The 17,479-nt window shown below is 33.1% G+C and overlaps 1 protein-coding gene across 6 annotated transcripts in view; it reads right to left on the reverse strand.

Annotated features, from left to right (window-relative positions):
* The window catches only part of STAG1 (STAG1 cohesin complex component), a 436,291-nt gene that overhangs the window by 218,261 nt on the left and 200,551 nt on the right, over positions 1-17,479 (reverse strand). For 5 of the 6 annotated variants that reach the window (XM_073232352.1, XM_073232354.1, XM_073232353.1 and 2 more), the window contains one exon: positions 10,770-10,866. The exons of the other annotated variant lie outside the window; for it this stretch is intronic. In XM_073232352.1, the coding sequence (XP_073088453.1) occupies positions 10,770-10,866 (97 nt within the window). The remainder of the gene's footprint in view (positions 1-10,769; positions 10,867-17,479) is intronic. 6 annotated transcript variants of the gene reach the window in all.

Consider the following 17,479-nt stretch of genomic DNA (forward strand, 5'->3'; position numbering starts at 1 on the left):
CAACTTAGGGCAAATTTCCTAACTCTGTTTCCAGGGGACATTTGGTAATGTCTGCAGACACCTCTGGTTGTCACAAAAGGGAGGGGAAAATGAGAGCACAGAGAGGAATGTGCCACTGGCATCTAATGGGTAAAGGCCAATGATGCTGGTAAACATTGTACAATGTAGACAGGGAAGCTCACAACAAAGAATTGTCTGCTTTATATGAGTGGAAATAAATGAACAAGCAACACAAATGAATCTCATTAACAGAATGTTTGAGCAGAAAAGGCAAGATGAAAGAGTTGGTACAGTTAATTATGTACAAAAGAGAACACAAAGTTAATTATCTAAAGAAAAAAAGCAGGTAAAACTAGACTATTTTCTTTAAGGACAGATCCACTGATGGTAAGACTATAAAGAAAAAGCAAGGAAATAATTATTACAAAATCAAAATAGTACTTCTTTCTGTGTAAAATGGAGGCAGTTATGACAGTGGAAGAGTGCATATGAGATAGTGGAATGGGTCTTCTGAAGTCCTAGAAATATTCTTGTCCTTGAGTGAACACTGATAACATTGGGATTCACGATATAAATAGTATTTAACCTACACATATACATTTTATGCACTCTTCTTCATGTATAACATGTCATAATTAAAAAGGACTTTAAAAAAATAATAACAATCTATATACGCTTTATATGTATGGATATAAAAAATAATTCATTAAAATAGATTTCTAAAGAGCGTACTGATACATAATAAATAATTAGTACACACCAGTTTATATCTCCAAAGCAGATGAGACTGCTAAGGTACCAGTACAAATAACTTATTTAGGAGGAGATCCCATAAAACAGTGGTAATGGAATGCGGAAATGAAGCAAGCAAAGAAAGGCTGAAAATAAAAAATGTGTACCTAAGCAATCACCACTATGGATTAAGAGAGCCTAATTTAACTCCTTGGCAAACTCTGGGAGTCTGCATAGGCCATTCACTTAAAAGTTAACTCACCTGACCCTCCTACACTGCTGGTGGGAATGTAAAATAGTTCAATCATTGTGGAAAGCACTATGAAGGTTCCTCAAAAAACTAAAAATAGAAATACCATTTGACCCAGGAATTGCACTTCTAGGGTAACTAAGAATGCAGGATTCCAGTTTCAAAAAGACATATGCACCCCTATGTTTATCGCAGCACTATTTACAACAGCCAAAAATGGAAGCAACTTAAGTGTCCATCAGTAGATGAATGGATAAAGAAGATGTGGTACATATACACTATGGAATATTATTCAGCCATTAAGAAGAAAACAAATCTGACCATTTGCAATAACATGGGTGGAGCTAGAGGGTATTATGCTCAGTGAAATAAACCAGATGGAGAAAGAAAAATATCAAATGAGTTCACTCATCTGTGGAGCATAAGAACAAAGCAAACACTGAAGGAAAAAAACAGCAGCAGCAGACTCACAGAACCCAAGAATGGACTGACAGTTGCCAAAGGGAAAGGGACTGGGGACGATGGGTGGGAAGAGAGAGGGATAAGGGGAATAACGGGCATTACAACTAGCACACATAACATAGAGGGGCGCACACGGGGAAGGCAGTATAGCACACGGAAGAGTAGTAGTGACTCTATAGCATCTTACTATGCTGATGGACAGTGACTGTAATGGGGTATGTGGTAGAGACTTGATAATGGAGGAAATCTAGTAACCACAATGTTGTTCATGTGATTTTATATATATATTAATGATACCAAAATAGAAAAAAAGCTAAAAAAAAAGTTAACTCACCTGAAGGGCAAAGAAGTTCGGGTATTTATATACTAACTCCCAGACGGTCATTGGTTAAAGCCACAATGCCCAAATTGTGTAGTGAGATGCCCTCAGCCACTGAAGCAAACTTATATGGGCACTGTGGTGTATTTTAATTTTTCAATGGGAAACATAGCAATATTTAATATTTATTAATCATGACAGGAACTATTACCATGAGGTAATGCATAGTTTCAATATCAGATCATACTTTATTCCTTTTGAGGATATCCTATCTATGAGAAGTTGAGTTTCCAAAGTACTGCTGGAAAGGCAACATAGAACAGAAAATGGGGGTGAGTCCAAAATTAGAGATTCGTGTAGTGCCCAACAGGTACATATATCTAACAATAAGCAATTGTGATTATTTCAGAATAGAATATCATTTTTATTTTTCTTTCAATTGTGTTTATTATTTTTCCAAATAGCTACTAAGTTGTTAAGATATAAATTGTTTGGACCTAACTACTACTTCAAAAAGGAACTGTTAGGTATTTCATTTGGCCTATAGATGCCATGAAAAAATTAATGAAACACTAACTGGCCCACAAAATGGCAAAGTTCAGGAGACTCTTAGATTACTGCACTTAGGTGAGGATAATTATCTAGCAATCCCTACATCCCTAAAAAGTCCACAGGCAGTTGGATGTCCACTGTTGGGCACAAGCATTGCAAAACAGAGCCATAACTTTTTTCTTTAATTTTTAATTTTTATTTTGGTATTATTGATGTACAATTACATGAGAAACATTATGCTCACTAGATTCTCCCTATTATTAAGTCCCCATCCATGATGGAATTCCTGGGTCAAATGGTATTTCTATTTTGAGTTTTTTGAGGAACCCCCATATTGCTTTCCACAACAGTTGAACTAATTTACATTCCCACCAGCAGTGTAGGAGGGTTCCCCTTTCTCCACAACCTCACCAACATTTGTTGTTGTTTGTCTTTTGGATGGTGTTGATCCTTGCTGGTGTGAGGTGATATCTCATTGTGGTTTTATTTTGCATTTCTCTGATGATTAGCGATGTGGAGCATCTTTTCAAATGCTGTTGGCCATCTGAATTTCTTCTTTAGAGAAGTGTCTGTTCAGATACTCTGCCCATTTTTTATTGGCTTTTTTGCTTTTTGTTTGTTGAGGTGCGTGAGCTCTTTATATAATTTGGATGTCAACCCCTTATCGGATATGTCATTTATGAATATATTCTCCCATACTGTAGGATGTCTTTTTGTTCTACTGGTGGTATCCTTTGCTGTACAGAAGCTTTTTAGTTTGATATAGTCCCACTTGTTCATTTTTGCTTTTCTTTCTCTTGCCCAGGGAGATGTGTTCATGAAGAAGTTGCTCATGTTTATGTCCAAGGGATTTCTGCCTATGTTTTATTCTAAGAGTTTTATGGTTTCATGACTTATATTCAGGTCTTTTATCTATTTTGTATTTACATTTGTGTATGGAGTTAGACAATAATCCAGTTTCATTCTCCTACATGTAGCTGTCCAGTTTTGCCAACTCCAGCTGTTGAAGATGCTGTCATTTCCCCATTGTATGTCCATGGCTCTTTTACTGTATATTAATTGATCATATATGCTTGGGTTTATATCTGGGCTCTCTAGTCTGTTCCATTGGACTATGAGTCTGTTCTTGTACTAGTACCAAATTGTCTTGATTACTGTGACTTTGTAGTAGAGCTTGAAGTCAGGGAGCATAATTCCCCTGCTTTGTTCTTCCTTCTCAGGATTGCTTTGGCTATGTGGGATCTTTTGTGGTTCTATATGAAATTTAGAACTATTTGCTCTAATTTGTTGAAGAATGCTGTTGGTATTTTGATAGTGATTGTATTGAATCTGTAGATTGCTTTAGGCAGGATGGCCATTTGGACAATATTAATTCTTCCTATCCATGAGCATGGGATGTGTATCCATGCTCCATTTATTGGTATCTTCTTTAATTTCTCTCATGAATGTCTTATAGTTTTCAGAGTATAGGTCTTTCACTTCCTTGGTTAGGTTTATTCCTAGATATTTTATTCTTTTTGATGCAATTGTGAATGGAATTGTTTTCCTGATTTCTCTTTCTCAGAGCCATAACTTATTATAGCCAACTAAGAAAGAAGGTATTTCTAACCATACTTCACAAGTTTGACAAACACAGCCTTTGTTAATTAGAAACCAGCACACATGTTAATGAAAACTATTTAACAATACACCTGATAAAATACTGCCGAAAACTGTTATATAGTGGTGTATGTACCCAAGTACATACCTACACCAATGATGTTAAACAATAATAGTACTTTGACTACAGAAATACCATCTTTATTTTGTCATGTACAATACCATCTTATCATTCTATGTTGCCTTTTTAGCTTCCTCAGAATTTATTCTTAAAGCTTATGATGTTTCATAGTTTAAAAGGCAACTCTAATTCAATAGTGTTTATATCAACTTTCCCTTTGCCATCTTTCCTATTTCACTGATACTGAATATATCCTATTATAACACATTGAATTAGTCAGTATATTCTGAGAGACCCAGAGGAAAATAGAATTCACTCCATATGGTTCAAATGAAGAAATTTAATGAGACTACAGATGCGTGGGCACAGTTAAGGAAGCAATTAGGGGTTCTGATGCACCTTAAGATACAGCTAAAGTAGAAAACCAATACCATCCCCTAGGCTCAAAGGTCAAGATCAGAAAATAGTGGTACTGGAGCCAAATGGAAGAGGAGTTGCTCAGACTCTTTACTCTTGCTATAATGCTCCAATTTGTCGTGTCATTAGTGGCAGTATCCTGCCTAGCCAAAAATGAGGGCAAAATGTTCTGCAATTTTTCCTCCCTTCCCTTGTTCTCTTCTCACTTTAGTCTATTTTTTTAATATCCTTTTGTTCTTGGTTCTTATACAGCTTTAGAGAAAAATGGACCATAAAACAAAACACTGATGTGGGTTTTGCAGATTTTGCAACACAAGGAGCCCTTATAAAATGCAAATCTTACCTCAATAATTAAGATTGGCCTTTATAAGATAAAAAAATAATTCCCCATTCATTCTTGTCTTTTAACTTTCCCTACAATGTACCTGCCCCATAAAAGTTTTCAGTATTGTTTTCAGTGTACTTTATCAATTCTTCCCTGTTTTCTTCTAGTCAATCTGTTCTTCCTCTCTTCCTAGCCTTCTGGTATTTGTTTCTTTTTGTTTCTCCTATTTGTTGTGTTTGCATTAAAGCTCTTGGTATATTTGGAATTTACCTGGTGTACATTATATCACATAAAGTGTAGTTCTGAAATAATTTCCCATATTTTCCCCATTTTTATCTTAAAAAGGGAGTCATTTATTTTATTATCCCTTCTAGCTGACTATTCTTATATAAACTAACATCTTAGTTTATCTATATTAACTTATATCCTAATAACTTATTGAATTATTTTATTGATTGTATTAGTTCTGCAAACTGATTGTCTTGAACTTTTTAAACATTCATTATTATTTTCAAATAGTGATCATACTTACTTCATTTTATTGTCTAAATGTGCTGGCTAGTAACACCAGTATAATGCTAAATAAGGAGTTACAAGGGAGGGCATCCTTGCCTTGTTTGGCTTTAGTGAAAACAACTCTATTGGTTTCCCTTGAGCATGATGTTGGCTTTGGAGTTGAAAGGCTTTTTTATACCCTTTGATTTTTTACTTTGACAGAATTTCAGACTTTAAAGAAAAGTTATAAGAAAAGTGCAAAGAATTTCTGAATATTTATGACCAAAGTCTCAGACGTAAACCTTTTACATTTGTTGAATACTTCTTTCACTCTTCACATAACTCTTTACTCTTTAATACTTCAAGTGACTATTTCCACCAAACAAAAAAATCTCTATACAATCATCAGAATCATGAAATTAACAATGATACAATACACAGGTTCTACTCCACAGAACTGATTCAGATTTCAGTATTTAGCTCAGTAATGTCCTTTATGTGAAAAGAAAAATAAAAGATAATGCACTGCATTCAGTCGTTATGCTCATTTAGTTTCTAATTTGGAATAGTTTTACAACACTGACATTTTTTAAGAATACAGGACACTTATTTTGAAGAATCTACCTCAATTTGGGCATGTCTGCTATTTCCTCATGAGTAGATATAGACTGTACTTGTGACAGGAATATTACAGAAGTGAAGTTGAGTTTTTCTAAGTGCATACCAGGAAGCACATGCTATTGAATGGCTCCTAACTGGCAATGTTTGCTTTCATCATGTGGTTATGGTAGTGCTTACCAAGTTTATACACAGTAAATTTACTATTCTATCCATTGTAAGTAGATACCTTGTAAGGAGACACTTTGAGATTAGGTAAATATTGTGTTGTTCTTCAAACTTTCCTCTACCACTTTTACAGTCTAAGCCAAATGTTATTTCACTTAGTACTTTTTACACTCAGTGTGGTTGTTATTTATGGTATGGCATGGTATATGGCTCATCTGTTCTGTTTGTATCCAATTAAAGGATCTTCCTTCCATCTTTGTTGATTTTTTTCTGAGTATGTGAAACATTAAGATAATTCCAAAGGTCAGGACTATTCAAAAACTATATTCAAATTAAGTATCATCTCTTCACCCCAATTCCTTCTAAACTTCTCACCTCATTCACATATATATACTCCGTGCAAGTAACCAATCATTATTTTCTGTTTTCTCTCTTTGTTTCTTTTTGGTCAGATTAGCAGATAACTTCTTCCAGAAAAAAAGCTATATACTTCAGACACTCTTTTGCTCTTTGCATTTTGGCCTTAAATATGTAGCCTGAAAATCTCCTTACATCAGTCTACAGGGATCTTCCTCATTCCTTTTCACAGTGCCAAAAAACTCCATTGGGTAGCTACACCACAGTTTATATGACCACTGTCCTATATATGAGCATTTCAATTGTTTCCAGTCATTTTCAATTACAAATAATACTGTTTTGAATAGACTTGTGTAGTTTTTTTGTAATGCTGGAGGTGTATCTTCATGGCAAAATTCCAGAAGTTGAACGGCAAGGTCAAAAACATAGTTTTGGTAGACATTGCCAAATTTCTTCTCAAGAGAGATGTACCAATTTGTATTCCAACAAACAATGTAATATTGTCTGTTTTTCACAGCCTGCTCAACAGTGTTACAATTTTTAATTTTTATCAATCTGATAGGTAAAAAATGCTTTCTCAGTGTAGTAATTCTTAATTCTTTTTTTTCATATGTTTTAAAATCTGCTTAACGAAGTTTCATAGGTATTTAGGACTATTCCTGGATTTTTTATATTCCACTAATGTGAGAGAGTGTCTTTTCTTTGTTAATCATAGTAAGAAATACACACCTATGTCTGTTTTACCAAAATGTTCTAAAATCTATTTTGTAAAATGTCTTTTTAGGAACTACAAAGATAGTAGATAGGAAAATTGGCAAGGGTCAGAAACAGAGAATTCACAGGGAAAGAAATGGCTCTCAAGCTACACTTACAGAGAAATACAAATTTAAAGTCACCCATATGCAAAAACTGACCACGGTTCAAGGACTTAAGTGTAAGAGCAAAAACAGTAAAACTACAGATCTTCCTCAACTTATGATGGGCATACATTCTAATAAACCCACTGAAGGATGCAAATATTGTTAGGTGAAAAATGCATTTAATTTACCTTACCTACCGAACATCAATCAGAGCCTACCTTACTTTAAATGTGATCAGAACACTTACATTAGTCTACAATCAGGCAAAATCACCTATCTCAAAAAGCCTATTTTATAGTAGCATTGCATATCTCATGTAATTAATTCAAAACTGTACTAAAAATGAAAAACAGAATGGTTGTATGGGTACAGAATGGTTTTACAAACATAGATTGTGTGGCTGACTAGGAGCCACAGCTCACTCCCACTGCCCAGCATCATGGGGAAGTATCCTACCATGTATTGCTAACCCAAGAAAAGATCAAAATCCAATATTCACAGAATGGTTTCTGTTCAATGTGTATCACTTTTCCACTATCATAAATAGAAAAAACCATAAGTTGAAACATCTTAAGTCTGTCTTAGAAAAAATATAAGCAACAATCTATATTAGAAGAAAACAAGGAAAATCTTCATGTCCTTGGACTTGACAATGGATTCTTAGATTTGACACCACAAACATGAGGAAAAAATGAAAAACTAGATAAACTGGACTTAATAAAACTTTAAAATTTCTGTGCATCAAAGGACATCTTTAAGAAAGTAAAAAGACCACATACAGAATGGAAATAAAACAGATGCAAGTTACATATCTGATGAGGTTTTATTATCCAGAATATATAAGGAGCTCTTAAAACTCACAATAAAAAGAAAAACCATCTAATTTAAAAATAAGCCCAGGACTTGAATATACATTTCCTTAAAGAAGATATGCAAATGGCCAAAAAATACATGAAAAAATGTTTAAGGTCACTGGTCATTAAGGAAATGTAAATCAAAACCACAATGAGATCATACTCACACTAAGACAGTTAAAATTTAAAAACTGGAACATAAAAGTATTTAAGAGAATATGGAGGAATAAGAGTCCTCATACATTTTTGGTAGAATCTAGTATGTTGCAGCTACTATGGGTAACAGGCTGGTGGTACCTCAAAAAAATTAACAGTATTTATGAACCAGCAATTCCAGTCCTAGGTTATTTATCTCCAAAGAATTAAAAAACAAATATTCAAACAGGTATTTGTTCATTTAATGTTCAAAGTAGCAATACTCACAATAATCAAAATATGGAACAACCTAAATGTCCATCAACAAACGAATGGACAAATTTTAATACATACAGACAATGGAATGTTATTCAAACATAAAAAGGAGTGGATTATTGATATATGCTAGTTCCTGGATAACCTGGAAGACATTATGCCAAGTGAAAGAAATCAAACACAAAAGGTCACAAATTATACAATTTATTTAATACAAAATGACCAAAACAGACAAATCCATAGAAGAAAGCAGACTGGTGGTTACCAAGAGTTGGGGGGAAGAGGGGAATGGAGAATGATTACTTAATGAATATGAGGTATTCTTCTGGAGTGATGAAAATGTTCTGATAGTAGAGAGAGATGGTTACACAACTGTGAATGCACTAAATGCTACTGAATCACACACTTTAGAAGGGTTAATTATATGTTAAGTGGAAAGGGACTCTGTGGCATCTTACTACACCGATGGGCAGTGACTGCAATGGTATGGGGTGGACTTGATAATATTGGTGAATATAATAACCAAAATGTTTTTCATGTGAAACCTTCATAAGAGTGTGTATCAATAATACCTTAATAAATAAATAAAGACTTTTTGCTTGTATCTCTTAAGTTTTTTGGTTTTGTTGAACTAAGGGAATGAATTACAAAAGGAAAAAGTTTAAAGACTACTAGTTGTTTTAAAATCAAAACCCAATCCAACAGGACACTTACAGAGATTAGAAGAAATAATACAAGTAAAGTGCATTGCTCAGTGCTTGCCTTGTCCATTTTAAGGCTGTAAAACTAACAAACTTGATTTCCTTCAAACAGCATAATCTCTTGCCACTCTCCATCAGACTCCACGCTCTAGGATTCAGAAAAACACTTTTTACATGTAAGAGTGTGCTGTGCTTTCTTATCTTCAGGCATTTTTGTACGATCTGTTAACTTTGGCCTTTTCCCTCTGTTTGAACTTACTTTCACTCAACACCTCAGTCTCAGAGCAGTTTCTTCCTCTTGGATGCATTTTCTCAAAAGGTTCCCCACATTCACACATACGCAGATACACACAGCCTAGGTTAGATGAGAAGCCCTTCCTTGTTACTCCCCATAGTGTCCTCTGGCTAGGTACACAGATTCCAAATTAAGACAACCCTAATTCTGAGTCTTGAATTTGGTACTTACAAACTGTATGATGTCCAAAAACTTACCTAAGCCTTTCATTCTCAGTTTCCAAGCCTATAAAATAAACATCACATCTGTCTGATAGGACTGTTAACAAATACTAAATGAGCTAATGCAAAGCACACAGCATGGTACACACTAAGTAATCATTAAATAGTAAACAGTTTTATTACTCTTATGATGGCACTAAACACTTTACTGAACTACTGGTGTATTTCCCTCTTTGGTCCTTGTAATAAAGCCTCCTTTAGAAATTACTCTATTACTTACTGGGACACAGACTGTCCTGGTAACATTTTTATTCTCTGGAACATAGTATTTAGTACAAGGTAGGTGCTCTGTAAATATTTGGTGAACTACTTATGTCAATATGATGAGTGGTAACTTGGACAGAAATAAGAAAGACTTCAAGAAATCGATTTAATCAGTGATCTCAATACAAAATCACTCTTCTTTCTATACTGGAAAGCAAAGAGTGGTGATTTAGCAACTGATTTTCCCACGGAGTACAATATAATCTGTTAAGACCTATTTATTCTACAGAAGAAAAATGTCTATCGGTTATCTATTAATATGATAAAAAAATTTCATTTATTTTAAAAAAATTGTCTATGATTTCTGACCAACTGTGAACTTAAATTAATACTGCTACTTATATCACCTTAAGCAAATAATTTGAGCTTCATCTACAAAGTAAGAACCAAAATACAGATAAGGATATGAAATAACAAGTATTAGCAACTAGTGCAGTTCCTAATATTAAGCATAGGTACAAATATCAGTAAATATTAATTATAAAAGCTAATGATCTAAAAAGTCCATTTATAAATTCATTAAGTGAATTTCAGCTTAACTTCAGAATTTCAAAAAATACAGAAATCTATTAAAACTGAACCAGAATGAAATGAATTGAAATATAAACATGACAATGATTTTCTTTATCAGAAAAAGATAAGCACCTAGTTCCAGAGTGAATTATATATCAATAATGGAATATGAAGTAAATTTGACACTGCTGAACTGACTGGCTCAATGTACATCATTCATTCCAACATTCTGTACCTCGACATCCTGAACACTGGATAAAAAAGTTGATTAAATCCAGAAGTGCGATGTCCCTGTCTTGTTTATATGATTCAATCCAGTCATCCACCACGGACTGTGGGAAAAAAATATATATAAAAATGAAAACTTAAAAAAAAACTGTTATATGGCAAGTAAGTTTTCAAAAGAGTTTGTGATTTACTGTGTGTGTCTATTTAAACAAGAAAACTACTTACCTGAAAACTGTTTCTCTGTAGCCAAATATGTGCAGATTCCCTCACTTTTAAAGGCTATTAAAGTGTAACTAGGTTTCAAAAATTTGTTCAAACTAGACTGCAATAAAACCTGACTACCAATTCCATGAAGTCCATTATTAAGCAACTGTAGATACTAATACTCAAACTATACTGTGAAAATAATACAAAAACTAACTAATATCACTTATAAATGGATATAAACTTTGAGTGTCAGAAAAATCTAATTATTAGTAGTGCTTAAAGAATACACACCATATATAACAAAATGCATTTTTCCCAGTAATGCAAGGGTGGCTCAAATGTAGCAAGTCAAATAATTTAATATATCAACAAAGGAGAAAAATAAATGATTATATTACTAGATCAGAAAGAGGTATGTGTTAAAATTCTGCAGCTTTGCTTAATTTTAGAAACCTAGAAAAACTAAGGCTACATTAAATGTATGTGAACAAAATAAAGACAGACTTAAATATATTTCTTGTTGAAATTCTTAAAACATTTCAACTGTAAGAGGAACAAGGCCAGGATGCATCCCTAACCATTCAATAGGATTTTATGTTCTTACTAGTTAATGCAAAAATTAGTAAAATATTATTAAAGATAATTCCCTTTCCTATAGTTGATAAGACAACCTAAGACTACTAAAGCAACTCAAATGATTAATAATGGAAAAAATGTGACAAGATAGCTGACAAAAGATAAATGTACAAAATAACATTTTAATTCTGGCAATACATGAGAAACATCGATGAGTAGCCTACTCATAACTAGAATTATCAAAGAATAAATTTTTGAAAGTATTGACACTAGTGAAGAAAACTGTAAAAACTTACAGAATATAGAAAACCTAAGTAAGTTTCATAAACAAATTAAAAAAAAGAAAAGTCTCAATGCTATATAAATAAAGTCTCTCTAAATTTTTAGGCAAATTTAATGTGACTCCACTTACATACTAATGGACAGAACTGTTTCGGGTTTTCTTGGGTGGGAGTAGGGAATCAAATGAAATGTATAAAAATAATTTTAAAATTAATAATTTTTATTTTTGTACAGAGATAGTATTATATAGTGAGATTCATAAATCCTAAGTTATACCTTGATGAGATTTTACAAATACATACATCTGTATAAACATAACAAGGATGAAAACAGAAAACATTTCCAGAACTCCAACAGGCCCCCTCATGTTCCTTTCCTTTCAGTAACCATCCCCAGCCGAAATGGTTTAATTATTATTCCCTGAGAGTTGATATGTTTTCGGAATTCCTATAAACAGTGTCATCTTTTATGCTTGATTTTTTCAAAGTTGTATCAGTGAAATTCAACTGTATTATGTATCAGTAATTCCTTTTTTTGTTAAGCTGGGCAGTATTTCATTGCATTAATATGCCACAATTTATTACCCATATTATTGGGTAAAACAGACAGGACTGTTACAAATAAAATTGTTATGAACATAACTACATCTTTTGATGGACATAATCATTTTTTCTATTTTATATGTATATATATATTTTATACACACACACACACAGTAGCAGTAGACTTATTAATATACAGACGACAAGAACATTGAGGATCAGTAGACAATGTCAAACAATTTTGCAAAACAGGTCTAATTATGTTTCCACCATCAATGTGTGAGTTTTAGAAATGTATGAGATTAGGTTCTCCACATCCTCACCAATACTAGGTATTGTCAATCCTTTTAAGTCAGAACGTAACCCATTCTGGTTGAGCATACCCTTTCTTTAATGGCCTTATGCAGAGGAACAACAGTGCTCCTTCGCCCATATGAAAGAAAGGATTTTTTTGTTAACTGCTGATGTATATAACACTCATTTCTCTGCTTATCACATTAGTGTTTGGAAGTTATCATTTTAAAAGTAAACAGAAAATTAGAAAAAATATTATGGTCATAGGAGTGGGTAAAAGGCAAAAGAAAGAATGTCATGATAACTGCTCAAAGTTTAGCTCTGCTGAACAGGCCATGTTTGGCTAAGAACAGTGGTGAGGACTAAGAATGGACAGATCAAGTCAAGGGTGACTTTTAGACTCAGGGTCCAAAATAGAAATGCTTTGTGACCCAGGTAATAAGGTGGACCCAAGGCTGAGGGAAAAGCCATTTCCCCACTTCTACATGGGGCCCAGCATTGTGAAGGCACTCTGAAGATGGTGACCAACACTTTCTTTAATTCCCAAAGTGATAATATCAATTTATAATCCCACCAGTTATATATGAAGAGCCCAAAACATTCTGAATAAGACTAGTGAGCAGGGACTTGCATTAAAAACATTAAAAATTCAAAGATAGTGAAAAAAATATAGATTGAAAATAATGCAGAGCTAGAAAAGTGATGTAAGACAATGAAACATAGAAATAGATCCAGGTATACATAGAGCTTAAGACTGTGATGATGAGGATAATTCAATTTTAGAGGGAAAAGGGTGACTTATTTAATAATTGATGCTGATATAAATTGGTAAACTAATATAAATTCCTTCTAGATGACTATCTGGAAAGAAACAAAGTTTTATCTTTTAAAAGCTATCAGAGACGTATGGAGGAAAAGGAATCTAAAAAACAGAACTGCAGAAAGATAAGTCCTGCTTTGAATGGCAGAGACTAGTGATTGTTACACTATTATGGGTGTAGGTGGATGAATGATATGATCTATCACAATATGTAAGGCCTTGGCCCAGAGGGCAGGATTAATACAAAACTGCATAAGGCACATCAAAATAAAACTGCTGGGAATCTTTAACAAAGAGTAAAGAATGTGGTATCAGTTGTAATAGCTCTTCTTTATTTCTGATTTTTCCTCAATAAATGGTGCTGGGAAAATTGGACAGCCACATGGAAAACAATGAAAATGGAATGCTATCTTACACCACATACTAAAATTAACTCAAAATGTATTAAACACTTGAATGCAAGACTTAAAACCATAAAACTCCTAGAATGAAACATGGAAGCTCCTTGACAAAGATCTTGCCAATTATTTTTTTTACTGAAAAGTAACAAAAGCAAAAAATCAACCAAACAAAAACCAAGTAGGACTATATCAAACTAAAAAGCTTCTGCATAGCAAAAGAAATTATCAACAGAATGAAAAGGCAACCTACCACATGGGAAAAATTTTATGCAAATCATATTATCTAATATGTGACTATATCCTAAAATATATAAAGAACACATACAACTCAATGGGAAAAAACAAACAATTCAGTTAAAAAATGGGCAGAAGATCTGCACAGACTTTTTCCCAAAGATGTACAGATGGCCAACAGATTCATAAGATGTTCAGCATCACTAATCATCAGGAAAAATACAAATTAAAATCAAAATCTACCAACATTAGCTAGAGAAAGCAAAAAAGACAGTGAGAAAGAAGACTGAAATAAATAAAAGCAGAAATTAAAGGGAGATATTAGAACTAATACCACAGATTACAAAGGATCACAAGAGACTACTATGAACATTGATATGATGACAAACTAGATAACCTAGAAGAAATGGATAAATTCCTACTATAACCTACTAAACACTGTATCACAAAGAAATAGAAAATCTTAACAGACCAATTACTAGAATGGAAATTGAATCAGTAATCAAAAACCTCTCAAAACAGAAAAGCACAGAATCACAAGTTTAACTGATAAATTCTACCAAATATTTAAAGGAGAATGAATGATAATCCTCCTCAAACTATTACAATTTAAGAGAGGGAGCCCCCCGAAACTCATTTTTATAGGACCAGCATTCTCCTGATACCAAAGCCAGATGAGGATACCACAAGAAAAGAAAAACTACAGACCAATATACCTTATGAGTACAGATATAAAGAATCACAACACAATATTAGCAAACCAAATTCAACAGCACATCAAAAGGATCATTCATTATTATCAAACAGGATTTATTCCTGGGATGCAATGATGGTTCCACATATGAAAATCAATAAATGTGATATACCACATTAACAAAATGAAAGAAAAAAAATCATATGATCATCTTAGTAAGTACAGAGAAAGCTTTTAACAAAATATAACATCCTTTAATGATAAAAAGTGCAAACAAATTGGGTATAGGAGGAATTTACCTCAACAAAATAAAGGCTATATAAGACAAACCCAGGGACAACACTATATTCAGTGGTGTAAGGCTGAAAGCTTTTCCTAAGATCAGGAATAAGACTAGTGTAACCACTCTTACCACTCCTATTCAACATAGGCTAGAAGTTCTAGTCAAACCAATCAGATAAGGAGAAAAGAAAAAGGCATCTAAATAGGAAGAAAAAAGTAAAATTCCCTTTGCAGATGATATCTTATATACATAACTACTTAAAGACCACCAAAAAACCGCTAGAACTAATAATTGAACTAAGTTGCAGAACACACAACATAGGAAAACAATTTTATTTCTATACTAAATAAAACTGCATTTCTACATTAGATACAATTTAATAAATAGAAAAACAAGCAAACCTATTAAAGGATGGGCAAAGAAACTAAATAGACAGTTTTATACAGAAGACATAAAGATGGCTAAGAAGTATATGAAAAGATGCTCAACATCACTAAGCATCAGGAAAATGTAAATCAAGTCGAAAATGAGATACCACTAAATGCCTGTTAGAATGGCTAACATCTAAAAGACAAGAGATAACAAATGTTGGTGAGTGCAGAGAAAAGGAAATCCTTGTGCACTCTCGGTGGGAATGCCAACTGGTGCAGTCCCTATGGAAAACAGTATGGGGGTTCCTCAAAAAATTAGAAATAAACTATATATGATCCTGTAATTCTACTTCTGGGTATATATCTGAAGGAACTGAAATCAGGATCTTGTAGAGGTATCTGCACTCCCATGTTCAATGCATAATTATTCAAAATAGCCAGAATATGGAAATAACTGAAATATCCATCAACAGATGAATAGATAAGGAAGATGTGGTATAAGTATATACAACAGAGCACAATTCAGCCCTGAGGAAGAAGGAAATCCTGTCACTTGCAACAACTTGCATAAACCTTGAGATCATTATGCTAAGTGAAATACAACACAGAATGAAAAAATACTGTATGGTATCATTTATATGTGATCTAAAAATCTAAAAAAGTTGAAGTTAGAGAAACACAGAGTAGTTGTTATCAGGGGACGGGAATAGGGGAATGGGGAGAAATTGGTTAAAGTATACAAACTTCCAATTATAAGATGATTCAAGTTCTGGGAATCTAAAGTACAAGCAGTGATTGAAGCTACTAATACTGTATTCTATACTTGAACACTGCTAAGAGAGTAGACCTTAAATGCTGTCACCACAAAAAAGAAATGATAATGTGACAGGATTGAGGTGTTAGCTAATGCTATGGTGGAAATCATTTTGCAGTACACAAATGTATCAAATCAACAAGTTGTACACCTTAAACTTACACAATGTTATACATCAACTCTATCTCAGTAAAGGTGGAAAAAAAGAAAAATATGCCCACACAGAACTGTTTTCCAGCAAAAAATATCTTCAAAAAAAAAGCAAAATAGGAACCTGTCAGATTATGAAAACTAAACAAAACCAAGCAAATGTACTAAACACTCTCCTGAAAGACAGAGACTATCCAGACTGGATAAAGACCCAATCAACATGATATTTATAACAGACACACTTTAAATATAAGAACACAGGTGTGTTGCATTAAAAGAATGAAAAAACATGTATCATACAAATATTAACTACAACAAAACGATTATGACTATGTTTATATCAGACAGTAGAAATCAAGGCAAGGGGTATTACAAACATAAAATGAGGTATTTTCTAATAATAAAGTGGTAAATTCATCAGAAAGATAAAACAACTCTAAATGTTTATGTATCAAATAATAAGCCTCAAAATACATAATGTAAAAATTGAAAAGGAGAAAGATGCAATTGATAATCAGTTCTAATTTTTAACAGAACTCTTTTGATAACTGACAGAAGCAAATGCATCAACATAAAAAATAGTAAATATATATTAAGATTTAAATAGCACTAATAAATATGACCTAATAACATGTATCTAATGTAACACTGACAATTACAGAATACACATTTTTTTAAAGTACACAAGCGAACATTCACCAGAAGACCAAAAAGCAAGTCTCTATGATAGTTTTTAATGATTGAAAAATACAGAACACATTCTCTGGCCATCATGGATTTAAATTAGCCATCAGTAACAAAACATATCTAAAATACCCAAAAATGTTGGGCAGTTTGAAAATATTTTGAAGTGGATGATAATGAAAATACATTATCAAAATTGTAGAATGCAGCCAAACAGTGCTTAGAGAGAAATTTGTATCTTAAAATACTTGTAAAAGAAACGTCTAAATCAATGATTTCATCTTACACCTTAAGAAACTCACATTACATTTCAATGTGGATTGTCCTCATTTAGGAAGGAGGGAAAGATAAGCAGTATAATTCCA

Source organism: Manis javanica, chromosome 3 (genome assembly GCF_040802235.1).
Source record: "Manis javanica isolate MJ-LG chromosome 3, MJ_LKY, whole genome shotgun sequence".
Classification (NCBI taxonomy): domain Eukaryota; kingdom Metazoa; phylum Chordata; class Mammalia; order Pholidota; family Manidae; genus Manis; species Manis javanica.